At 31.6% G+C, this 27,181-nt stretch overlaps 1 protein-coding gene across 1 annotated transcript; it reads left to right on the top strand.

Moving 5' to 3' along the window:
* On the top strand, positions 1-25,433 carry LOC129220115 (poly(rC)-binding protein 3-like). The gene is made up of 11 exons (XM_054854457.1): positions 1-123; positions 3,286-3,309; positions 3,400-3,432; positions 5,145-5,261; positions 13,340-13,468; positions 14,186-14,314; positions 15,174-15,290; positions 19,252-19,333; positions 22,268-22,415; positions 24,168-24,287; positions 25,121-25,433. The coding sequence occupies exons 1-11, from the start codon at positions 1-3 to the stop codon at positions 25,431-25,433; spliced, it is 1,335 nt and encodes a 444-aa protein (XP_054710432.1).
* The last annotated feature ends 1,748 nt before the right edge of the window (positions 25,434-27,181 follow it).

Genomic DNA, 27,181 nt, shown 5'->3' with positions numbered 1-27,181 from the left:
ATGGCATCAGGTGTAGAAGCTCCTCTGAAAAGTATTTATCATATTCCTCATCAACAAACTCCTCTTACAAATGGCGTCAGTCCTGCTGTCACTCTTACAGTTCGTCTCATTATGCAAGGAAAGGTATGTTATTACTGATTGTAGTCTGCTTTAGAAGTCACATTTTTAAAATCTGCTTTGGGTAATAAATATGAACTCAAATATTTCCGTTTAGGGCTTATTACGAAGAGTTCGTTCAAATATTTCTCTCATAGTTTTAATGAAATCGTACTTTCAGTTAATGACAAAAAGATAATCTATAAGTATTTATTAAGCTATTTAATCTCTATTGTAAAGTTTATTGTATTAAAAGTGAATGGTACTTCTGTTTTTTACTTCCTTTTACAAAAAAGGAAGTATTGTATTCGCAAAAAAAATTTCACTCAAAAATCAGCCTTAATTTCCATTTTGCTCACCCCCGAATGAATGTTGAGTTTTTTTTTTTTTTTTTTTTGACTCGGACTACACGCGGATATATGCCTAGGAACGTACAGACACCCGAAATATCCATTTTGACGATCCCCGAGTTTATTACAACGAGTTTTCTCGTGACGTCTGTATGTATGTGCGTATATACGTATGTATGTCGCATAACTCAAAAACGGTAAGTCGTAGAAAGTTGAAATTTGGTACATAGACTCCTAGTGGGGTCTAGTTGTGCACCTCCCCTTTTGGTTGCTTTCGGGTGTTTCTAAAGGGGTCTTTTGACCCTTTTTTGGGGACAATCATTGTTAATGTCAATGTACACTCAAGTGGTGTTATTAGTTAACGGGCACTTGGCGATATATCGCCATTTAATCGCCAACTTGGCGACAAATTTGGCGGATTTTTTTTTAAATCTGTTTCAATTTGGCCACTGTTGGTGATCTTTTGAGAGTAAACTGTTGAATCACATTAAAATTGTCAGTAATGGGGAAATGACATTAAATTGGAGTAAAAGGAAGTCATGTGATGCACACATCAGCTCGTTTTTCATGAAAACAAGAAGTCTTTAGCCAATATTGCAAACCTTTCTTCGCTCGCACGAAACCTTTCAGCTGTGTTTTGGCGTAGTGTTGAGGGCTTAGAAAACTGCGCTCTTGTTTTCACTAAAAATTTAAATCCTGGATAAAGTGGTAACTAAAAATGAAAATATACTTACGTGACTAAACTAAATTCGCTTTTTGTGTTACAAATAAAACTTTAAATCAAGAGTTTTTTAAGTATGAAAATCAGGAAATAATCCAAGTATTTTGGGTCAGACATAAAAAAACTACCACTCTTATTTAAATTCATGAATTTGATGGAACAGGTTAAAGTGCTAATTTTGATGCCATGAGCCTTTTTTTTTTTTTTTTTTTGGCATATGCATCAAAATTCAATTAGGAGCAGGTAAAATTGTTACCAAATGTCTTCCAAGCGACTTATGTTCCTTGAAAATAATAGTAAATTCTTTTATCAAAGGATTTACTATTATTTTCAGATTATCAGAATATTATGGTACATTGAATATTTTAAATAAATTTATGAATTACCTGCTCTCAATATTTATGCCAAGCAGGCAGTGGCGCCGACTCCAAAGGACTTGAGGGGGCCGGAGCCCCCTCAATAATTTAAGAACATTATTTGTCATATTATGGTTTCTAAAATCACAAAATTATGTTGGTATTTTTTACTTTCCTTGTTTGAAGATAGTTACATTGTAAAATACATTCAGTACTGAATTAAAACAAATAACTATTGCGTTAGTAAGCAGGTTAGTTGAAAACGAGTGATGGAAGACGTGATAGTTTTCTTCAATTATTAGAGTTAATAAAGTAATCTGTATTAACTTTTTTAACTCTATTGAAGGGGCATTCCAAGGTATGTTTGACGTTTATGTAGAGTCCGTAACGTGACCTTTTTTGCCATAACTTTTTAATTTACTGTTTGATCAGCATATTATTTTATTTTGATCTTTACCAACCAACATACCAGCTCAAATTAAAATAATTTGCAAATCAAACGGTAAATTAAAAAGTTATGGCAAAAAAAGGTCACGTTACAGACTCTACATAATGTCAAAAATACCTTGGAATGCCCCTAAAGCATTAATTTTGAGACATTATTTTTATTTAATGAACTCTAAACCTTATTCAAAGCAAGCTTAAATTAGTTATTTCACTTATAGTAATCAAGGTACGACAGCAATCTTTTATGCTTTATTCTTTTAATGATAGTTAAGATTTATTTAAATATCATTTCACTCTTTTCAGAGCTATATATTCACTGCTTTGTAATAGACTAAAAGCATAATTATTACTGTAAATTAAATTAGCTTTTTATGAAAATACCATGCCTGTTTTTTTTTTTTTCAAAGCCAAAAAATGTGTCGGCTTGTCGAGTTTCTCAGAGTGCCGATGGATTTACCAAGAGTCGAGTTTTTGAGGCTCTAATGTTGGTCATGTGACTCTAAAATGCTTAAAAAACTTTAAAACTCACTATTTTTTTATCTCGAATTTTAGAAAATTTCTCCTGGCAAGGCCCCTGTTATGGCACCCTCCCCCTAATAGTTGTTATAAATCGGTGCCACTGGGAGTTCCTTTCCATGCAAGTCAAGTGCACTACCTTGTATAGTGCCGTAGCCTAGCTATGGCACTTCACAGCTCCCCACAAAATGGAACTGTAAAATTGTCCCTCACTTAAGGCAAGTGACATGATCTAATTGAAGCAGAAAATTTGTGTACCAATTTTTAGATTGTTTTACTTTGAAAACACCATGTCACATATTGTTTGTTTGTATAAATTATACATACCTAAAAAATATGTAAGTTGGCATTTTCAAGGCACAAACATCTGAATTTTTTCGGATGGGGGGGGGGCTTCGTGCCTTAACATACTTCCTAGACCCCGGTGACATCCGGACCCCCCAACAATTTTTCCAAGTCGGCGCCCCTGCAAGCAGGTATTGCTTGTAAAACAGCAGCACATACACTCCAATAGTCGACCTTGGCGCAAGGTAATTTTTGTCCTGAAACTGTCTGGAAATTTAAATATATGGGTCTTGAAATTTTCTCTTGTGCTTGTGCTCTCCCTGTTAATGCAATATCTATCACAATAAATGATTTATGAATTTTCTGCTTGCCAACAAAATAAAAGTAAATCCGACTTTTTTGTTGCTTAATTTTAATTATGTTCTATGTTTTATTAAGTTCAAAACAGTATATATTTGTTGAACCATAAATTTGTGCTTGTTTGAATCTAATTTTTTTATTTATTTGTTTACAGGAAGTCGGAAGTATTATTGGAAAGGTGAGAATTATTCTTCTAATTATCTTTTTACAGAAGTGTTTTAGTGGCTGAATTTTTTCTAATGTGCTTCCTTTTTTATTCGTATTTTAGAAAGGAGACAATATAAAGAAGTTTCGAGAAGAGGTAAGTTGTTTACAATTTTTAATAATAAGTAGTGTCTAATTCAGTGATAGTCAACTTTAGTTATTTACTTTGTTTGATGTTGTGCCTATATGCTTTGAGAAAAAAAAAAACGCTCTTAAAATGTGCTTTAACTTTTCTCCACAAATAAGATTTTTTTTTTTTTGAAGAAAATCCCTTTATTCTTGTTTTAATTTACTCCAAAACTTGCTCCAGAGCTGCCAAGTGCAGAGAATGGTGAAGTAAAACTTGTCATTGATTGTTCGCTATCTGCAGAAAAGTTTTCAGCATTATTCATTTAAGAGCTTTAATGAGAATAGCCTGTGAAATAACTTTAAAAAGAAACAAAAATCTTGGTTAAGATTCAGGGAGCAACATAATTGTTTCTTTGAGAATCACTTTCAAAATAGTGTTTGCAAATAGAAATCTTGCAAATTCGCCAAATATAGTATTGATAGGATTATCCTACTGAAAGGCAGGAAAGTTATAGGCACTGGCATATTTTTTAAGTTTTAAAAAATATGTCATAAAAATGTTTATAATTGTTGAAAATTCTAGATTAGAAGTAAAAGAATTAATCTTCCACTATGCAGTTTTCAATCGAACCTAGAACTAATTTTTACATATTGTAAAGTAAAAATTATTTTCAAAAAACCTCAAAATATGTTCGCATTTTTACTTCTTTTTACAAAAAAGGAAGTATTGTATTCACAAAAAAAAATTCACTCAAAAATCGGCCTTAATTTCCATTTTTCTCACCCGAATGAATGTTGATTTTTTTTTCGACCCAACCACACGTGAATTTATCCCTAGGAAGGTACAGACACCCGAAATATCTATTTTGGCGACCCCTGAGTTAATTACAACAAATTTTCTCGTGATATACGTATTATGTGCGTATGTGTTCAGCTGCATATGTATCTCGCATAACTCAAAAAGGGTATGTCCTAGAAACTTGAAATTTGGTACGTAGACTCCTGGTGGGGTCTAGTTGTGCACCTTCCCTTTTGGTTGCATTTGGATGTTCCTAAGGGGTTCATTTTCCCCTTCTTGGGGGAAAATCATTGTTAATTTCGATGTAAACTCAAGGTGTTATAGTTTGTCGGACACTTGGCGATACATCGCCAGTCTTTTGGTCGCCCAGTTTCGACAAATTTGGCGATTTTTTTTTTTAAATTTTGTTTCAATTTGGCCACTGTTGATGATATTTAGAGAGTAAACAATTGAATCACATAAAAATTGCCAGTAATGGGGAAATGACATTAATTTAGAGTAAAAGGAAGTCATGTGATGCACACATCAGCTTATTACTTAATGTTTTTATTTTTTAAATACTTTTTCATATTTAATTTTTATGAAGAAAAAATCTTTTTTTTCCTCTTATGTTGAATTACTTAGGGTTCCCAAACTTGGTGCATCAACACCAAGATTAGATTGCCGTAGGAACAGGCAGGGGTACAACAAAGTGTCCATGGTATCAATATATATGTACGTGTATAATAGCTATAAACTGGGGTGCCATGAGAAAATGGAGTGCCATAAGAGATTTACTGGGGTGCCGTCAATTTTTCAATGGTAATAGTAAATGTAGAAAGAACATGATTCTAAAGTGTTACCAAATTTATTTGTAAAACATTGCAATGTTGTGCAAGTTAAAATGTAAGACTTAATTTATCTCTTTGTAGTGAGTGATAATTTTTTGAATTCCATTATAGAGTGGGGCTAAAATAAATATATCAGATGGTTCATCACCAGAAAGGATCGTCACTGTCACTGGTTGCACAGAATCAATTCTGAAGGCTTTCTCATTAGTTGCTCAAAAGTTTGAAGATGTAAGTCATTTGAATTTTATATTATTACTTCCTATTAAAAAAACTTTTTCTATTATCTTTCTCTCTCTCTCTCTCTCTCTTTTGTATTGTCAATTGCACTTTTAAAGCACTATGCTTTTAACCCATTCGGGACGGGAGCTCGCCAAAGCCAATGCTCCCTCAGGACGGCAGCTGTTACACGCAGACTGTGCGTACAGGCCAAGGCAATTTCTCCCTCTGAGCCTATTTCGCAGTTTCGGAAAGTACGCATTATATAACAATGAATAAAATGTACACTTTGCATAGAAATGAAACCATTTTTAAATATATGATAAAATACGTGTGTCATAATTTCAATCATAACAAAAAAATTTAATAAACAATAAAAAAATACAAAATATATTGTTTTTTACTGTAACTAAGATTATTAAAATTAGACAATATATTTTGCACAAAACAGGAAAAATATTTGTGCTTAATTTTTGTGAAATACTTGAAGAATATTTTAGCAATTCATATTTTAAAGCCTCGTGAAAAATTTCAAAGCACTGAGCAATGTGCATTGCGCATTTTACACTCATAGGTACTGTTAAGTCGTTTGTTCTGCTTCGAGCAAACGACACATCTCCGTCTAAAATCTTTGCCTTCTTTTTTCAGCGTATAATTTAAAAAAGTATCTACTGTATGAAGAACTAAAATAAAAATAATTTATAGTTGTTTCTGTTACGAAAGGAGGTAAATTATTTTCCAAAAGTGTTGGCAACCTTAATTTGCATTAGTTTTTTCTCATTCGTTCTTTCCTTCTTGCAACGAGATAGCGTCAGCAGAATATGCAAATTGCCGGTAGCATAGCATTTAAGCTCCCGCCACTTTGCCTCATTCTCTTCCATTTCAATTTCCACCCAAGTCAGACTTGGTTGTTTTCTTTCGGCAGCTCAGTTGAGTCTGTCCGTTTTTGCCGATAGCTTCGGCTTACTGCTCTTGACATGAATATCATAGCTCGATATGTTTAACGTTTCATACTTTGACTTAGAATGTTATCTTCAGAAGTCATTTAAAGTAGAATGAGCTACTTAATATTGTAAAGAGCGTATTCTCAGCATTTCCTTTAATATGTCATTGTATATATCATAGCCATAATAAACAAGTTACTTTTTAAATTTGGCTCTTCTTGGTGTTGCACAAGATAAATATGTTTCTTCAAGAAGTATCATATGTCCTGGTTGAGCTTCCACTGAAAGTTAATAAGCTGAGCACTTTTAAAAGCTCACAGTTTAACAGTTTCAATGTCGTCTGAAAGATCCATAAATGGATCAGTCACGATTTTAGATATTTCCTCCTCGTAAAGATGACGTGTTCACCATGGCTACACAAATGAATCTAAAAGTAAAACCCCTTCCTAGAATATCTCTCATGAAATCCCATTATAAATGGAATCGAAACTAGAAACATCCATTTCAAAATGAGTATGCGTTTCCCTTTTCATTTGCTAGCACATGTTTATATTTTTTTTCATGAAATCCAATAAATCACAGACACTTGACGAACCCCATTCTGACCCCATTCTGACGTCAGAGAGAGAAATACTAATGTTCTAGACCAATCATCTGGACGGAACATGAATAAGTAACGTCATCTGATAGTAAACTATTTCGTTCCGAAATCGAGCCGCACACTTGCTTCGCTCGGAATCTTGAGTAGTATACGCAAATACACGTGATTCGGATGGGACAATCAGCCGCCACTGGCGCAAACGTGCTCATTCGTCCCGAACAGGTTAAAATACATAAGTAGTTTATAGCTTCTAAAACAAGATTCATAATCAATCTGAAAAGCTGTTGATGCTAGATTGGTGTAGTTGAAAAAGAATTCAAGGAAACTACATCCCCCTACGTTTCATTTTAACCTGTCACTCCTATGTTTTATTTCAATGCCTTTTTTATATCAATAAATGTTTGGTTAGCATTTGCAAGGGTCTCGCCACCAAGCTTCCTGGACTACTACCCCATTAGTTGATATCACAAAATAGTTACGGCTACATCCAATTTCTTCCCAAGTTCCTGTCCCTCGAGACGTCACCTGTCAGATTATCCATTGTAGACACTTCCTTTGTCAAAGGAAACAAACTTTAAAAGCAGGTACAATGTGTCCGCCATTACTGGTCACGCAAAATTTGTAAATCTCTGGATAGACGCTCGCCAAAAGAAGAAGGATAACAGGCCAAATTGTTGCAATCCTTCCAAAAGAGGAACCAGTGTTCTCTCTTCGCAGTTCTTCGAAAATTCTTAGAAGTCGTGAAACTGCTCTTTGCAGTGCAACGGGTGGTAGAAAAGAAATAAGAGATGTGTCACAGCATTCAGTATATAGTCGTTTTCACTCATTTTATTTTTTAATTTAGGACTATTTCTTAACATACCTTCTCTGTCATAATGCACGCTTTTTCGAAAAACATTACAAAATAATAGTAATTTTAAAATTAGAGTTTAGCTAATAAATTTAACGAATTAACATCGAGGATTAAACTTTTCAAATGATGCAGGTTTTTGAGCTTTCTGTGATTCGAAGCAAGTAATCAGTTCAAAAGCGCTTTTAACAGTCTTTTTTTTTTCAGTATAATTGTTCAAAATGGCTTTTGAATTTGAGCTTAAAAAGTTGCAATGTTTAGAGCAGATAATGGGAAACATAAGCTATTCTCTCTTTAAGCGCAATATATTTTTTTTTAAATGAAAGTCTATACTTAAAAAAAATAACAGGTAAATTTACCTTTAATTTAAAGAAGTTTCACCACAAATAAATTTCAAAACGATAAAAACTTAAAATGCACAAAATGGTTTTTAATTCTGAAGACTATATGAGTTTGGTTCGTTCTAAAAAAGTATCAAATGTAATAAATGAGATTTCTAGATGACAAAGCTCAAAAATTTGCATTTTATCTTTTCCCATTATAACTAGTTTAACTCTAGAGCAGCCAATATATTTTAAACTGCTTAGCTGCTATTAAGTTTAGCTAACCTTTAACTAATTTTGTATAATGAACATCCCTGCTGCGGATGAGTCGTAAAGGGGGTGACTGCCTCCTCACTCCTAAAAGTAAAGGGTTCCTTGCTCCCTCCCTTTTCGGAGGTAAAAATTAGTGATCGATCGAAAAATAATTTTCTGCTCAGTGGGGATTGATTTATATCGCGAAAAAAAAAAAGCTGAAAACTCCAAAAAAAAAATAGACCTGTTTCATGTTATTTCATTCGAATGGAACTTTGATTTGGAAAGAAAGGGGGGGGGGTCCTACAGACATCCAGACATAGAGACTTTCAACTTGATTATTAGTAAAAGAAAAATAGTGCATAATAGACAGGGTTGTTTCGTTTAAACCACGTTGGTTTAAACCGTGGTTTAAACTGTTTTTTTTTTTAAACCATTTTATTGTTTTCCCCCAAATGTTTTCCTCAATTTAATATGTTATTGCAAAGGGTAAAATATAATTAATGCAAAGTAACTAGCAAAGCTTTATAGATAAATTACCGATTTAATAAATTTAGAAATTATATTTTTTAAGGTAATGAAAGTTTACTGAATAGTTTTCATTTTTTTTTTTTTCTTTTTAAAAACCTATGCAGCTTTTCTATTAGGTACATAAATATACAGGGCAGACCATGTAAGTTTTTCTAAAATTACATGGAAAAAAAAATCCAAATAGTTCTGTTATAATTTTTATTTTCCATTTTTTTTTTTTTTTTTTTTTTTTTTTGGAATTTTCAAGCTCGTTGCACAATTGGAAGATAGTCTTCACCAGTCGCAACTTTCTGTGCTATTGCAACTCGCAAAAAAAAAAAAAAAAATAAATAATAATAATAATAAATAAATAAATCAATAAATAAAAATTAATTTGAATTTTGACATCTAGAATTCAAGTTATGTTTTTCGCAATCACGAGTGTGTGTGTGTGTATGTATGCGTGTGTGTTTGTGTCTGTGTGCAGGTATGAGTGTGTGGGTAGTTGTGTGTATGAGTGTAGGTGTCTGTATGTATGCATTTGTGTGTATGTGTTTTTTTTGTACGTGCGTGTATGTATGCGTGTAAGTGTAGGATATTGACTCAACCTGGAGGCGGTTTTTGCTAGAGGAGCAGCATCGTGAGGAGCCGGTCGACGGTTATGCTGCAGAGGGTGCTGGCGAGAAAATAAAATGATAGCACATCAAAACAGTCAAATAAAAGCAATAAGCAATGGTGATTGCTCGAAAAAAAATCGATTTTTTTTTTTGCTCCTCTCTATTGAACACTGATAGATTGTGATATTCTAAATAAACTAGCTCTGAAACTGTCAAGTGCGTTATTTTCCACGCAAAAGAAAAAGCTGCAAAAGATTTTATTCTCGATGCAAATGATTATAAAGTTATCAATCATTTATTAAGTTCATAAATTTTTTGGTTAATATATTCTTGATTTTTTTAATAATGATTGAGAATTAAAACATTTTGTTACTCGAGAGTTGAACTTTTTAATTTTTTTCAATTAATAGTTATTTTATAAAATTACGTTTCTTACAATGTATAATTTTGCATTTCATAATTTCAAGATACATATTTCAATGAAATTTTGTATCCTAGATTTGCACTTTTTTTTTCTTTTTGCCTATGTTTGTATACTAACATACTGAAAATATGTGATTGACCGAAAATGTTTAAGAATTTAAACACAGTTTTTGAAATTATGAAACTGCACCAACTAAAACATTTTCAGAGAATCTTCTCGACTTCATGTTTATAGCAGTTAGTGTTTTATTTTCATCTAAAATGATTACTTGAGTTTCAGAGAATTATTTTTATTGTGAAAAACTTTGACTTAAGCTGGAACCTGAGTCAAACGAGAGAGAGAGAGAGAGAGAGAGCTAATATTAGTATCAACGTTAGTACACAAGAAAGTAGCCTTATGTACTTCAAGAATAATTTCTGATTTATTAAATACTGATTTATTAATTCTTAAAAAATAATATAACATTTTTTAAAACCCGTTACTGAATGCTTTTCAAACTGCATATACAGTGGCTCCCAAAAGTGTTCATACACTTACGATTTTCAATGAAATACGCCATTATCCATTCGTTAAAATTTATATTTTCGCTGAGTATTTAATTATAAGATCTATGATTTACTACATGAATTCAACAAAACTACATGAAATTTTTTAATAACATAATAAAACTAGATTTTTAAGAAATCAATAATCAAAAAGTGTCAGAAACTTGATCTCACAAAAGTCTTCGTACACTTTGAAAAAATGTCAAAAAACTAGTCAATAATCTAACTTTTTACTAATTTATTAATTAGTAGAATATCATGCAGTATCAAGAGCAGCTTTTAAACGTCTGGGAATAGATTTCATTGTTTTTTTTTCTTTTTTTTGTGCAATTTCTGAGTAAGTTTTCAGCCGCATTTCGAGTCTTACAGTTTCTAGCTCGCTTTTCGTTTCAATGGTGTATTTTCGTAATCTAGCCACCAGATATCTCCAAATATGTTCCATTAAGTTTAAATCTAGCGATTTACGAAATATTTCTAAGCTTAAGGTCAATTTTTGAGGCACCAAACGCAAACTTGTGCTGCTTATCGTTATCTTGATTAAAAAAAAAAAAGTTGTTTTCGATTACCAAATTTTGAGCTAATAGTTTAAAAATGTTTTTAAAAATATTTAAATTAATAGCATGATTCATTATTTCATCAAAAAATTAAAAAGTTCCAAGTCTTGATGCTGATATACACCCTCACACAAGAACACCTTTACCGTACTGATTAACTGGTCTAACTAAGTTCTTAAGATTAAGACTTGTTAATAAAGTCATCCTTCTTCTGTTTTTTTTTTTAAAATTAGAACTTGATATAGGAATTTGAAGAAAGATTTATATGGGTGTTAAGTATTAGTCAAAACATGAAGAAGCGGCACATGAGGTCTTTGCACACGGGCGGCCGACACCCTAGGATCGTCCCTGATGACAAAATGAGCTTACTGAATTATGTAACTATTCAAAAACAACAAACATCTACAATCTTAACCCAGTAATCTTGCAATCTATAAACCTGTCTCGGATTTAAACATTTAGAAATGTCATCCCTTAATATTGAACAAACATGTAATTGTAGAGTACCCGTGCAACTGGAAAGTCAGTGAAAATCATCATGGATTTCAGTAATTATAAAAAATGGACATGGAAACTAACAATTTGGATTTGTGGATTTTATGTTCTAGAACAAATATATGTACCGAATTTCACAGATTGTGTCCAAGCTGAATGACTAACCAAGTTTAATTTACAGTTTGATTTACACATCGTTTTATTTTGAGTTAGTCCTAACAACATGCAAACTCAAAATAAAACAATGTGCTCATCAATGTGCACAGTACATCAAGCAGTTATGGCAAAAAAAAAAGTGTCATGTTGAAGCCTTACATTCGGAAAAAATTCGATGAAATGGCCCCTTTATTAATTTTTTTAAAAATATATTTATTAAAAAAATTTCAGAAGTTGAAAAAATAAAACTAGCTTAACTATTCGCTATTCACCAGTACTTTTACTTCATTATTACTAAAAGTTTTGAGGATTCTTTTATTTTGGAAAACCATTTTAAAATTAGAAGACAGAAAATTTTCACGACAATTTCATGTCAATTTTCTAATGCGGAACCAGTACGTCTTGTTTCCTCTTTTGGAATGAAAATATGCAGTACAAATAATCTTTATATGTTGCGGAGATTTTCTTTTTCTTGTAGATTGAATAAATGTTACGTCCGCCATTTTGAAATCGTGGACACACGTGCTACCTATTCTTAATTTTCACTCACCTGTTTATGGGTGGGCAACCCCTTAAGAGGCCAAGTAATCGCCAACTTCATTTTCAGAGGAAAAACAGTTTTGTATTCTCAAACACCTTTCTCTGCGGGAGATATGGTTGGAGAGCATCGGCTAACAATAAGCGCTTTGTTAGCTCCCCCTATTCTCCTGGGTCTGAGGAAGAAATTGGAATCCACCAATAGTTACATGACAAAAAGGCTTGGGAAAATGAACTTTTTATATGCTTATCATATTTTGTCTTAGTAAAATAAATCATCCATCTTCCTAGCATCTCATTTAATAATTTTATTTATGAAATCTCTGTTTAAAAGGACATTGGTCTTTTATTTAATTTTGAGGATTGCATATAATGATAGTTTGAAATAGTTTTTTTCTCTGTTTAAAAGAATTCATTTATTGTTTAGTAACGATAATTTTTTCATTCAAAAATAATACTATAGACAGTTTTAATTCTACACAGTTCAGGACCAAAGGTTTTGCAAGTTATACATAAATAAAACTATTAAAGTTAATCTGTTAAAATTATTTTATAGTGAAAGTTTTTTAACTATTTTATAGTACCTTAAATTTATTTTCACTTTTTTAAAGCAATCTAATGTTTGTTCGAAAATTTTGTCAATGAAACATTTTGTATGTCTTTCATATTATTACTCTGCTCTCTGCTCTGAACATATTCATTCATATAATACAATCAAGTAAAAAATAAAATCTGAAATAATGCTCTAAAATCACAGTGGTCAAAAGTAAAAAAATATTTTTTTAAATAAAAAATGGTGAAAACTAAAAAAAAAAGTGCAATATAAAAGTAACAAATTGTGATACATATTTATGACTACTAGTCCATATCTTAATACATTCATAATGCATTATTTTTTATACACTGATTACTTGAAAAAAATGCAGTTTTTTTAATTTTCTAAACCTTTTTTTTTTCATTTTTATTTATGTCTTTACAGCCCTCATTTGCTTTGCCTATTGCTATTCTGGGCCATTCCACTAAAAAGTCAACCCTTTATCCATAAAGTAACGGTTCATTTAAAAGTAATAATTTTGTAGGATAATGACAAAATTTTTGCTTAAGATATCACACATAAGTTTGTAATTTGTTATGCAGAAAAAAAAATTTCATATATATTTTACAGTATTATTTTTAATGACATGAGGGGTCACGTACGGGACAAAATGACCATTTTCCGTGGGATGGCCCTTCTGCGATATTGATACTATTTTTATATCATCTAACTCTTTATGTTTTTCAGGATTTACAAGCTAGTGTTACTGGAACTAATGTTCCAAAACCTCCAGTTACACTTCGCCTCATTGTTCCTGCTAGTCAATGTGGATCACTTATTGGAAAAGGAGGTTCAAAAATCAAAGATATTAGAGAGGTTTGTTGATGATTTTTCATTATTTTTAATGAATTCAGAAATTTTTAAGGGATCAAAAACTTCAATTTTGTAAAAAGAAGTTCAAAAAATCAGTTGCCAATTAAGCTTTTGAAATCGACTACATTGTCACAGTCAACTCGACTACATGAAGCTGACTGTATACTAAAGCAGGAATATGCAACATCTGCCAGATAATTTCATGCGTTCAATTGAAATTGTCAGTTACCTAGATAGAAATAAAAACCTCAATGTGAATTCATCAGTACATTATCCTTTGCTTCTGAGAATGCTGCTGCTTGATATTTTGTAGCTCAATACCATATCAGAAATGTTGATGTTCACATTATACTACTGTTGGTTTATAAATTATTAACTAGGAAATTCCTGCATTTTGACTATGAGAGCCAGTTAATTCATTAAACTCACTGTTAGGATATGTTTCTGATATTACATATTAATTTATTTACAACATTTTGCTTTGTAAATAAATCTTTTAATGCAATTCTCATACTTGGGGGGGGGGGGGGAATGCTTCTTAGATATGTTATCACCTTTTGCTTAAAACGCTTTTGTGGAAACAAAAAATATATCCTTTGTACTCTAGCCATATTGAAAATGTTAAAAGAGAAAAAATCTTTGTATAAAAATAAAAAGTTGTGTTCTTGTTTTGTTATTCAGAAAGTATGAAATTAATTTTTTTTGTAAAAACATTTTCAGGCCACTGGTGCATCTATTCAAGTAGCTAGTGATATGCTTCCAAATTCTACTGAAAGAGCTGTTACTATATCTGGTACAGCCGAAGCTTTGACCAAATGCATCTACCAAATTTGTTGTGTTATGATGGAGGTATTTCTTCATTTAATTTTCATTTTGATGATTTTTATTACTTAAATAAAAAGATAAATTCTTTGCAAAATATTATTGCAAGGAATTTGTTTCAAAAAATGAAATTATTTTGACTTTTACATCATGTATCTTCTAATTTGCTAAATCAAACCTATATTATTCTTGATGATATCTACAGTGAGGGCAAACCTAAGCATTGTGATCGCTATGCAAACCCAAAACACAGCATTATGACGCTGCCAGTTAGGTTCGCCACAACATAGTACCAAAAAAAATTTTCCTTCAAAGCCATGTAATTCATGCACAAATTTTCTGCAAAAAACTTAGTGGTTCACCCGGAAGCTATACTAGGTTCTTTTTAAGTATTATAGATAGCACCAAAAAAAAAATCCTTCATAATTCGAATTTGTTTGGAGCCCCCCCCCCCCCCACACACACCTTAATTTCTATCTGTAATTAAACGAGTGGGCCCTATATGACCTCAAAATGTCTTATCTGTGCACCATTACAATTTTTTTACCTTAATTAACTACATTCATTGCAAAATAGTAATATTTCATGATTGAACTGTATTTATTGTGTAAAATAAAGGTAATGAGGGGATTATGTATTATTTTGAACACAGTTCATAAATTCATGTCTTTAAAATACAATAACCATGTAGCAAAAACTTTTTTAAAGAAAACAATTAAACATTCAAAATGTTTATGGTTAGTGTTTTGTGCCACAGACTGTGATAAGATTTTATACAAAACAAGCGATCAAATTTCATGATATTTTTAATTGATTTTTTTTTTTAAACCTCAACATCATTTTGGCTGCACTGAATATTTGCTAACTGTGAAGGTCTTTTTTTCAGTCACCTCCTAAAGGAGCAACAATTCCTTACCGACCAAAACAAACTGTCATGCCATTACTTTTCTCTGGTGGTCAAGCATTTGCGCTACCAGGACAGTATGCACTTCCTCATCCTGACGTAAGGAAGTTTTCAAATTTGTTTGCAATGTTTTATTTCTTAAAATATTCATAAAATTTCAAATATTTCTGAGTAAATAATTTATGTGTGTTTGTGTTTGTTAAGTTTATTGTAAACATTGTTTATGTGTTTAAGATATTTGAATTTAGAATCATATTTTGATTAACAATGTGTTTAATGTTTGTTATTATTTGAAGTTCATTGCAACATACTTAATGTTTGAAAAGTGTGTGACTTGTTGGTTATTTTAGTTTAGTTAATGCAGTTTAGCTTGAGTAAGTGTTTGTGTAGATATATATGCTGCTGTGATGTTCTTTCACTCTTTGACAAATAAGATTTTTAAAACGTTCCCTTCTCCTTTTAATGTTTCATCTGCCAACATCAGTTTCAACATTATCATTACATTACTTAACAATCTAAAAAAGTTACTTTTTTTAGTTTTCGAAGAAATCCTAAATTTTGTGTTTTATTATTATTATTTTTTTTTTAATTTAGCTATTGGTTTTGCTGCTCTGAATTTGCTTGTTGAATATAGCAGGCATCAATTTAAAGTCACTGAGATGTCAAATCCACACTTTGACACTTAAATCTATGAATTAGATTGAAAGTATTCCAGTATTCTCTTAAGAAAAAGATATTTTTTTAAAATTTGCATCAAATTCTTTGTCGTGTAAAGCCCCTCATTTCATTTTTTTCTGAAATGGGAGGGGACAAAGAGTTATATACTTAATGTATTGTATATTGCATGGAAAAACTACAAATACCGTCCACATATTTTTATTTTAATGCTTTTAACTTCTCAAAACCAGGGAGTGGATTACTCCCCGCTGACTCTGGCATAGTCCCCACTTTTTTATAAATATAATTTAAACTTTTAGAAATTTTCTGTTGCTTTAGGTTTCAATTTTTTTTTTTTTTTTTTTTTTTTTTTTTAAGTATTTTAGATGACATAACAGATGAAATAAAGACAAAAAAAAAAAAACTTTATTTTATTTATTATTTTTTTCCAATTTAGTTGAAATTGTTATTCATTTCATGTAGCATATATTAATGCTTTTTTTTCCCTCCTAAATTTAGAATTCTTAAGTCATTTAGGTCCTTCAATTATTGTACAAACAGAATATTGATAATTTTAAAAGTGCGTAGCCCTCTCTATCAAAATACAGAGAGGGAAATTAGGTCTTTTTCTTGGAATGAGCTTAAGCCCTCTGATAGAAAATTTTGCTGCAATTTTATTACAAACTAGCCGCCTTCGGCCACCAGCTGGTCGCGTTTCTGTGCAAGCAGCCACCTACGGCGACTGTTTGGCTAACTTGTCGTTTACTTTTTTACTTCAAGTTTGTCGCCCTCAGCGGCTTTTTAAATAATTTTGGCCGCAGTATTAATCAGTCCATCTCTATCTTTTTTTTTGTGCCATTCAATTTTTTACGCCAAAATTTCCGCCTTCGGTGGCTATCTACCTTTACAATCTATTTCTAAATTTTCATCTTTCTAGGCCTTACCGTTTTCCCGAGATGTGCGCCACACACACACAACTTATTTTATTATATGTATAGATTAAAACTAGGGCAAAAAAAATTTCCTAAGGAAATACTTCAAAATTTATGCTATGACTGAAATCAATCTTCTTTTTTTTTTCTCAGTATAGATGTTTTGGTTTATTTTAACTTTTTTACTTTTCTTAACTTTTTTTTAAACATTTGTTATCAGTAAAAAATCCTATTTAGTTTCTGAACAAAAGTACAGTTGAGCTGAGTATACTTAGAATCAATTTCATGTATTATCTGTATGTTATGCTTTGTTAATAAAGCATTTTCTTTCGGAATATTTTTTATCATAAGGATCTTTAAATGGTGATGTATGATATACTGTTTGTAAAATGCTGGTCTGTTTTTGCGTAATTAAATTTTTGTTATGATAAAAACTGAAACGAGAAAAGAGTCCCAAAGTTCCTAAGGTTTTTTTCTGAATGCTTAATATATATGCTTATCAAAGAATCTTTTTACTAATAAGTATATATTTTTCTCCCTGTTTCATTTTTTTAAAAGTTGCACCTAATGCCAAATTTGTCCAATAAGATATTTTTTTTTTTTTTAAATTTTTAAGTGTGAATGTATTGTCTTTCATTAAACAAAAAGAGTCTTTTTCTTTTACTAAGAAGGTTTAAAAATTCTATTTTAAATGCTCTCTGCAATCCATTTTGGCGTCGCCAGGGATATTCTTTTTTAAACCTTCCAATAGTTCTAAAATTCATGTTCTTTGATTTGAAATTATTTTCAGTATTTGCTGTAGCTCTTAAAAATGCTTTTGCATTACACAGTGCTTTTTTGAATTTGTTTAATGTATCATATAATTTTTATTTTCACTTAACACAATGCATACATGTTAGGCCCTTCAAATTTTTACTCAGCTTTTCCCAAATAACTTTCAACATGCTTACTTATATTTTTGTCTTCATAATACATTTGTTAATCATTGATAATTATGTATGCAGTCCTTTTGGATTTTGTCATGTGCTTCTCCTTATCCTTGAAATCTCCCTGGCGACGCCCACAAAGTCTTAAACCAGTGGTTCTCAACTAGAGAAATTTAAAGAATGTGTTGAATGACATTTGAAAAATTATGCTTAGTAGGATAAATTATTTTAGCGTATTGCATCTTTTTTATGATGCAATACTTATTGTAGATCAGATTCTTCATATTTTACCAAAATCTGATATCAACTATGAAATATACTTGGAACTGTGGAAAAACCGTTGAGGTTCAAATTTGAAGTCTCTATTTTTTGTAATGTAAAGCTTCTTTAAACTTTAATATGTTCAATCTTTGTCAAAAATGAAGAAATAAATGTTTGATTTATTTTTTAAATCAAAATACTCAATGTAAAACTCTTTACTTATCCGTAACTATTTTTATTGCCTCATTACTAAGTATCTAGATTTCCATTTAAATATTGGGTTTAATTTTGATGTAAGCATCTTTTGTACGAACTATTCTTCTATATTTGACTGGTAGAAAATTACTAATGCAATGTGTACTGAATGAGAAAGATATAAAAATTTAAAAATTAGCCTTGCTCCTTTCACGTTTTTCTAGAATAGCTTCATCAATAATACTCAATTGTCTGCCTGTTCTTGTAAAAGATTCAAAACTAATTTCTTTAGTAGTCAAAAAACTTAAATGCTGACTTTCTTGCAAGTACATTTATTGATAACCTAGTGGTACCCCCGCACGGCTTTGCCCGTAATAGAAAAATTAAAAGGTCTTTCGGTTTGCCTGTATATTTACAAATAATGTATGGTGAATTTTCTCGCCAGTTGGCTTGTACCCATGTTACGGTTCCACGTTATGGTAATTTCGTATCTCGCCAATCGGCTTGTGCCCATGTTACGGTTCCACGTTATGATAATTTCGTAAATAATGTATGGTGAATTTTCTCGCCAATTGCCTTGTACCCATGTTACGATTCCACGTTATGATAATTTTGTATCTCGCCAATTGGCTTGTGCCCATGTTACAGTTCCACGTTATGATAATTTCGTAACTTACTCGTCCATCTTATGATATTTTTGTTCTTAAAATTGAAATAGAAAAAGAACCACATCGAATTTTCGAAAAATCGCTTCGAGGTGCACACCCCCATGCTACAAACTAACTTTGTGCCAAATTTCATGAAAATTGGCCGAACGGTCTAGGCGCAATGCGCGTCACAGAGATCCAGACATCCAGACATCCTCCGGACAAAGAGACTTTCAGCTTTATTATTAGTAAAGATTAAACATCATTCTGCTGACTTCTCTATCTATCTGGTTTGTCGTTGCACTTTGCTACTGCTGAAATTTCTTTGTAAAAAAAAAAAAAAAAATAGGGTTTGCGCGAGGCTAATGAAAAAAGTTGAGAACCTCTGTCATATAGAATGTTGTTATGTGTGTGTTGGTTGACCCCTCTCTTTCCCTCTCAGCTGAGCAAGCTACAACATCTGGCAACCCTTCAGCATGCCTCCACTGCACCCCTCTTGCCTGGGCACACAACGTCACCTCAAGGTAGTCAACCCCTACTCTTACTCTGTCCTCTTCATCTATCCTATGCTTTACCATCGTGTGGCTTGTATTATTATCATCTGAAATATTGTTTCATCAAGAATAAGTGTTACTTCTTTCATGCATTTTACATTACAGTGGCCCCTCATGTTTTGCTCTATTCTTTTCAAGTTTTTTATTGGAATTTTAATGAAAACAATGCCTAATGAACTATTATTTATAATTTATACAAATACAAAAGTGACGACCAGCAACAGGCTCTGGGCCCAGCTAGGCTGGTCCCAGTCAATTTACAATCCCCAGTGAAGATCAATGGCCCTCTTAAAACTATCTACTCCCTTGCTCATTACCACCTCTTCCGGTAAGCTGTTCCAAGGTTCCACTACCCTGCTATAATAATAATTTTTCCTAATATCCATGTTAGCCTGAGATTTAAATAGCTTAAAACAATGGCCTCTTGTCCTGTTTTCAGCGCTAAACTTCAGCCCCGTAACATCTTTCATTTTAATAAATTTAAACAACTGAATCATGTCCCCTCGGTCTCTTCTTTGCTCAAGACTGTACGTTTTTCTCCTTCGAAAGCCTGGAATCATAGTCTAAAATTTCAATTATTCTTTACGGTTAAAACGTTTTGAAACGCTGAATTCACAAAAAAATTTTATTCATAAGAAATTAGCCATAACTGCAATGTTGATTCATGATATTTGGTTACAAAAATTGGATATCTTACCAATGTGCTTCTTTTTAGTTACTAAAGTGCAATTTTGATCTTCATTATTTTTTCTTTTTTATTTAAAACCTAACATTTTGTTTTTATTCAAATATTCAAGAATAAAACCCACAAAAGTAGTTAATATGCTCTAGGCCTAAATTGACTAGTTCCTTTGTGCCTGGCTTTCTACCCTCCGAATGAATATCCATTGACCATTGCAAATATTTAAACTATCATGGATTAACATTCCTTTGCAATAAACTTTCCTTTCATGCATAACTTTACCATGACTGTAATTACTCCTAGCTTTTATCTTGGGATTTAGGAAATTTATAATAACAGATTTTTACTTCCTTTTCTTTTCTCAATTGTAGATCATCAACATTTCTATCTCAATAAACTTTCGAATATAATGTATATATATTTTATTCTTTTTTGCTTTTTAAAATGCAATTCCATTCTTGTATAGAAAAAGCATTGTTAATTTAACGTTTTTTACCAAAAAGTAAGACCTTACAATCTGTGTATATATGCAGGGGTCGAAGTAGTCCTATATATCCTCTATTTTCAAAAAAGCATCAAAATCATTCTATATTTTTCAGAAATGTCCTATATTTCCTATATTCCCTTTTATACCCTATATATCTTTTAAAAAGAACAGTAAATAAACTTTCTGACATCGGGTTTTTCGCTGAAAGTATGTGCCCAAACGAATTTCAAACTAAAAAACTCAACTGACTAAATTCTGCAGCAGGCATCTTCTCTCATTGGCCACAGCAATGTGATGTCACTGTTATAGTGGGTGGAGTTTTGAGAACTAAGGCTGAAGTTGGTTTTAGAATTTTGCATTGGGGGGGGGGGGGGCAACAGCCGTTTGTTTTGTTTTTGTGTTCAGTGCATTATCTAATCAGAATGTTCTAATTTTCCTTTTGCAATCTTGTGGAATTTTGGGATTGTGGAATGTTAGCTCCTTATGATGTTAAAACGTAGTTTGTTGTAATAAGTTTAATTATTATGGCGAAATCGCATCACTTAACAAAATTTCATGTGGAGTTGTTGAACCAGGAGGACATTAATACTACAAATTTTGGTGCATGATGCACTAAAGAAAAAGATGATTTCACCGTTTTTTGACATTTTTGGTACTGTTCAGTGCCTATAAGCAATAGTGGATTTTCGCAATTGAGGCAGCATGCTAAAACATTCAAGCATAAAGAAAACTCTGAAAAACGTCAAAAGTATCCTTCTCAAGCTCTGTTTGTTCTTAATGCAAGTGGTAAAGGGTTCAGTTTAGATATAAAATCAAAGAGCAGTGGAATTAATACTTGGGTCATGAGTGAGGAAGAAAAAATAAAAATTATCTTTGTTCAAATTTTGTTTAGTTATTTAGTCTATAAAGTACACTTTTTTCAAAAATTATTTTTTCAACCACAGGAAAGTCATTTTAGATGTAAGGTATTTTGTTTGAGGTATTTTTAAACAAAATCATTGATAAGAATAAATAATATATGATACATATTATTTCTTTTTTCATAGCGAAGTTATTCATATAATGTGTCCTAAATTTGTCCTATATTTTATGTGGAAAATGTCCTATATGTGACAAGTCTCACTTCTACCCCTGTATATACAAATTTACTCCTAAAAGGAAAATTTGCTCTACATAATTTTAGGGAAATTTTAATGGAATCACTACTTTACTTGTGTTTGTCTTCTGCAAAAGAAAAGAAAAAAAAAAGCCATTTCATCTTGTAAATAAAATATTTATATTTTTAAAAATTGCTCTTGCGTCAAAAACATAAAAGAACCAGAAATTGTTATTTTGTTATATATTGCGCTCTATTCATTATTGAAAGTATTCCATTGCTTAAAAATTAATTCGTACACTTTCATTTCCTATCTTGCATCTAACATTAGCAATAGAAAGGGTAAAATATGCATTTTTGCAATTTTCTTATTATTTTTTTTATTCCTTTAATTTGGCTTATCTTAAATTTTGTTTGTTGTCTCCCAAATATGGCCACTGTAATGAAACTTTATTTTATTTGTGTTTTATTACTTGACTCATGTAGCTAAACAAAGAAAATCTAGTTGCCAAAATGCATTTTAAGTTGTTCATTTCATTCTTTAATTAGCAAAGAAAGGGGGAAACATGTCATTTCAATTATGATTTTAGTTGAAATATAGCAGTATTAACATTTTAAGCTCAAGTGTTTAACTTACAGCATGGGCCTCCTTAGCTGCAGCAAACAGTGTTCGGAATTTGAGCAGGGCAGCTTCCGTGGCTCCCACTTCCACTTCTGAGATGAGCATTTCAAATGAACTCATTGGATGTATTATTGGAAAAGGAGGAACTAAAATAAATGAAATTAGGTATTTATTAATTTTTGTATAGTTCTGAAAAATAACTTTTGTGAAGAAAAAATTGAAACACTGGGAGAGTCTTACAAGAATTGAAATTTTCTTACGAAATTTGGCAGTAAAAACCAAAGGGATGTAAGTGGCCTTATTGAAGTGTTGAATAAAAGGTGTGCAAAACTCAAACTCTTTGATAGTAGTGGTGCGACATCAATGAAAAAACATTAATGTTCAAAATTGAAACATCATTTGTATCGATACATCAGCCCCAAAACATTGGTGTTCAGAAACATCAATCTTTTAAATGTATATTCTATTCTTGCATGAAAAAACCCAAATGAGTGTTTCAATGCTAGAATTAAATTAACAGCCTGTACTTATGAATTAATAACTAACATTTTTGAACTGACAAAGAAAGGTTAATGATATTGATAATCGATAATTAATGTTTCAAATTAAGAATACAAATAAATAAATAATATTATGAGAATCAATTAGAGATTTTTAAAAAAATTCCAACTAGATAACACACACACAAATAAAAAAAAAAAAAACAGAAAGAAAGGAAATATAACAAAGGATTGTTCTTACATACTTACTTCTAACATAGTTACATGGAAGAATTATACAAATTACATTGTGAACTCAAAATATGTTCAAAGATTGTACGTATTTATAATGATTAGAAATATGCATTAGTAACAATATAGTACACACTTATGAATGTAAAAATTATATATTTTTTAATCTACTACTTACTGAGAGTAGGGGACTATAATACAAGTTCATATATATCTAAGAGGAAAAATATCATAAATACAGTGATGTTTTTATTAAGAGAACTTTAGTAACACTCATTATTCAAGTTAACATTGTTCTTTGGAAAAAATTGTTAACTTTTCTGCGATATAAGTCTACTTTTACAGACAACTAACAATTGAAAATTGTTTTCAATGCGATAGATATCCCAATAACTAATCAATAATGAATCTTTTGCCACAACTGTAAACGTATCCCCTGTTCTTTCTCAGGATATTTTTGTTTCAAATAAAGAACTTCAACATCATAAAAACATCGACCCCAAGTTGCAAACATCCACATTGATGTTGTATCACTACTGGGTAGACTTTCATCCAGTTTTGTTTTTTCTTTCAAAAACCTGCTGTATAGCAGCATCTACCCGAGCTTCCATTACTATCCCTTGTTCCAAAACAGGTGATAGTTTCTTACCATTTGAGGCATTGAGAAGCAAAGGGATGTAAGTGGGCTATTTAAAGTTTTGAGTAAATTGCGTTTGAAGTTCAGATCCTAGGTGGGCTTTCATTGAAAAATTCCTGAATCATGCTATACAACAGCACCAACTAGGGGTACTACTATTATCTCTTGTCCCGAAGCAGAGGAGAGGTTAGCCTATCATTTGTACTGGTTATCTCCAAATTTTAAATTTAGTCACTTACATCCCTTTGCTTCTCATTGCCTCATTTGCTCTAATTATCTCCAAATTTTGAATTTTGGCACTTCTCTCTTTGCTTCTTGGTGCTTTAAATTTTGTCTAGGGAATATTTTTATTTGTCTTTAATGTTAAAATAATGCTAAAGGATTAATTGCACTTAAAATAGTTTTGTATTGAATTTTGATATCTTTAAATTTTATCAACATTAATATCCTCCAAAAATATTTTTTATTTATTTTGCTTGTTTCATGATAACTAAATTAATAAAATATGTGGACAAACCTGTTTTTATTTATTTATTTTTTCTATGCTAGGCAAATATCTGGAGCAATTGTGAAAGTTTCCAATACTGAAGAAGGCTCAAAAGATAGAACAGTTACAATTACAGGAAGCCCAGCAGCAGTCAATTGTGCTCAATATCTTATTAATGCAAGGTTAGTAATTTACTGATCTCTTTATACTATTGTGTAGTCATAAAAATAAATTAAAAGAGCAACTCCTGGCCCAACAATAGCATATGGCTGAATGAGCAAGTCAGAAATTTATCTTCAACTGTGCAGTGGTTGCAGCATTCAGAGTCAGGGTTCGTACAGTCGTGATAGGTGTGTATAAAATATCTTTTTTTTCCATTTTTAAGGAATTAGAATACTTTTTTTTTAATTTCTGATGCTTGTTTTTTAAATTTAGCCCTTCAAAAGTCTCAAGTATTTCCAAAACTGCGAACTTTTATCAAAAATGCTACAACTTGTACACAAGTGTATATAGTAAATACATTACTGTAAAAAACCTTTAAATGACTAATCTGTATCATCCGCACAACTTTTCCGACGTAAACAATAAGTTGTGTATAATTTATTTAAAAAAAGAAAACTATTGCTGCATTAGCGATATACAGCATTTTTGGCATACTGCATTTTGAAGCTTCCTGTCATCTTTCCACATTAATTCAAAGCTTTTACAGTGAAAAATAGTGCCTGATTGTACTTGAAAATGCAGCTATTATAAAAACACTTGAGTGCAGTACAATGCTCTATTATGGCGCGTCTTTATTTCAGAATGATAATTAAATTGTATTATTTGAGTCTAATTTAGTCATAACTAATTGTGATGTGCAAATATATTTAAATGTGCCAAATATTTTATAGATTTTTGAAATGATCCATATGATTCCAAAATCATTATAACACAAAACCTGTAGGGCCTAGGTGTGCGTAGTAATGATCCTTCTACCACACATTGATTTTCTTCCTGCTCAACTCTTTTATAGTATTGAAAGACACAAAACTCTGGATCCCAAACAAGTTCCCACCAATGCAGCCGCAGTCAGTTTTGCTCCATCATTGGCAGCTACTCCTTTGAGCCCCTTGGCTGCCGCTTCCCTAGGGCAGCTGATGAAAACGACCCCTTCACCCTTGTCACTGGGCCTCGCTCCGGCTTTCCTGCGAGGGTCGGCCGCGGCCCTCTTTGCCGCAAATTTCAAACAATTTCAGGCGAAAAACCTTTCTTACAAGTTGAGAGCTTCTTCCGTGACCACCGGAGGCCTCAAGAAGGAGGACAGGAACAAGTTTTCTCCCTATTGATGCACCTGCAGCTGTTTTCACATTACTTGTTTAGAACAATGTGCCAAGACAGGTTCCTGCAGAACTCTACAGGGTAGCCACTGTGCTCACTGCATCAACTTTGTGGCTCTTTGGTTATTCAAAGTTTCAGAACTTGTACTTAATGTGTGTGTAAGTACACATGCCCGTGTTATGTGTCATTTCATGTATATAGATATACAGTGGACTTTTTTGGTTCATATTTCCAGGGACCACGTTGTCTAACCATGTTGCTTTAGTATGCTTATTTCTGTATGTGTGTAATTTTAGCTAATGTGAGAAAAAAAGAAAAACTATGTTTCTCTGAAAATTTTGGTTTAAGTTACTTAAAACTCTGTTCTAAAAGATTGCATTGAGAGTAAAAATTTTGCTGTTAGAACATATTTAGATCAATTCCTACAGAAATTTTATTTATGTATGCATAGTATCTAACATGCAGCAAAATGTTGAATATCTAAAGCAGTTGAGTGTTCCACATGCTTGGATGGGTGGTTTTTTAGGTCATTTATAGAAAAAATGCACTATTATCCTAAAAGGCAGTTAGAAATGAAAAAAAAAAATATCAAGCACAAATTATTGTATATTTTGTATCACATTACTTATAAATAACACGGAAAGCTGATGAGCTTATTGATGTTCAAAATAGTGATTAAATTGACAGTTTTTTTTTTTTTTTGAGAGGGGGGGGGGGGCTTAAACATTTTGAACCCCTGCAGAGCTGCGATTAGAGCAACTTCTAAATTATACATTAACTTAGATTCCCCAAATGGAACACTCTCTGTAAGCCACCTTACAACTAATTGGTTTATCAATGCTCTGCAGTTTATATGCGTTTTGGTTTAAGTTCAAATCCAAATTGTGGGTTTAAGAATAAGGAGTTTTGAAAGATTTTTAATTCAATAAACATGTCACGTTTGTGTGGAATTTTTCTTGTTTTCCAAGCAGTATTAACTTTAGAAATCTTATAGTATGATGAAGCTGTATCAATAAATCTTCTAGTAAACGTTTTTCCCTACTGCAGTGAAATATTTTATCATTATAAATATCAGACATTGAATTGATGCAAGTCCACTGTATGTATATATACTTTTTTTCTGAATTAATCTGACCAATTTAAGAAGAATCAACTTTTAATTTATTATTGTGTATTCTTACGTGCAATTCATTCTGAACACTTTTATGTGTATGCAGTACTGGTGATTTAAAAATATTATTATTGTGTATTCTTACGTGCAATTCATTCTGAACACTTTTATGTGTATGCGGGTACTGGTGATTTAAAAATATATCTTTAATTCAACCTCAAAAAACTCCAAATCATGTTGCAAATATACAAGATGCTTATTTATTTTGCCCTGTGTGTTAGTAATTGCAGTACTGAGTTTTGAACTATAATATAAATTTCGTATGCATCCTAGTCAGAAAGTTATTAAATGCACTTTGTGTCATTTATGCACTTGTTATGTGAATTGATATTGAAGAAACATATTTTATCTTGATTCTGTATGCAATTCGGTGTGTTGTCCAAGTTTTTTTCCCCATTTTTAAAATGTATTAGTCTTTAATAACATAAATTAGAACCCTTTAACTTTCTGCCATTTCTAGTTATGTTAGAAATATTGGTAAGGAAACAAATATCATGCAAAATGAAAGGAAGTTGATACATTGTCATAGGATTGTTTTTTAAACATGCCAAAATTGATTAAAGTAGGAAATTTTTGCAATGCGGT

Source organism: Uloborus diversus, chromosome 4 (assembly GCF_026930045.1).
Source record: "Uloborus diversus isolate 005 chromosome 4, Udiv.v.3.1, whole genome shotgun sequence".
NCBI lineage: Eukaryota > Metazoa > Arthropoda > Arachnida > Araneae > Uloboridae > Uloborus > Uloborus diversus.
The sequence above is the reverse complement of the archived record's forward strand: the minus strand, read 5'-3'. Positions and strand labels throughout refer to the sequence as shown.

Bases quoted from the DNA above. Each gene is read 5' to 3' on its own strand.
- LOC129220115 (XM_054854457.1), top strand. From the start codon at position 1: ATGGCATCAGGTGTAGAAGCTCCTCTGAAAAGTATTTATCATATTCCT. The intron at 124-3,285 runs GTATGTTATTAC...ATTTGTTTACAG, and splicing joins GTCTCATTATGCAAGGAAAG to GAAGTCGGAAGTATTATTGG. The intron at 3,310-3,399 runs GTGAGAATTATT...TTCGTATTTTAG, and splicing joins TCGGAAGTATTATTGGAAAG to AAAGGAGACAATATAAAGAA.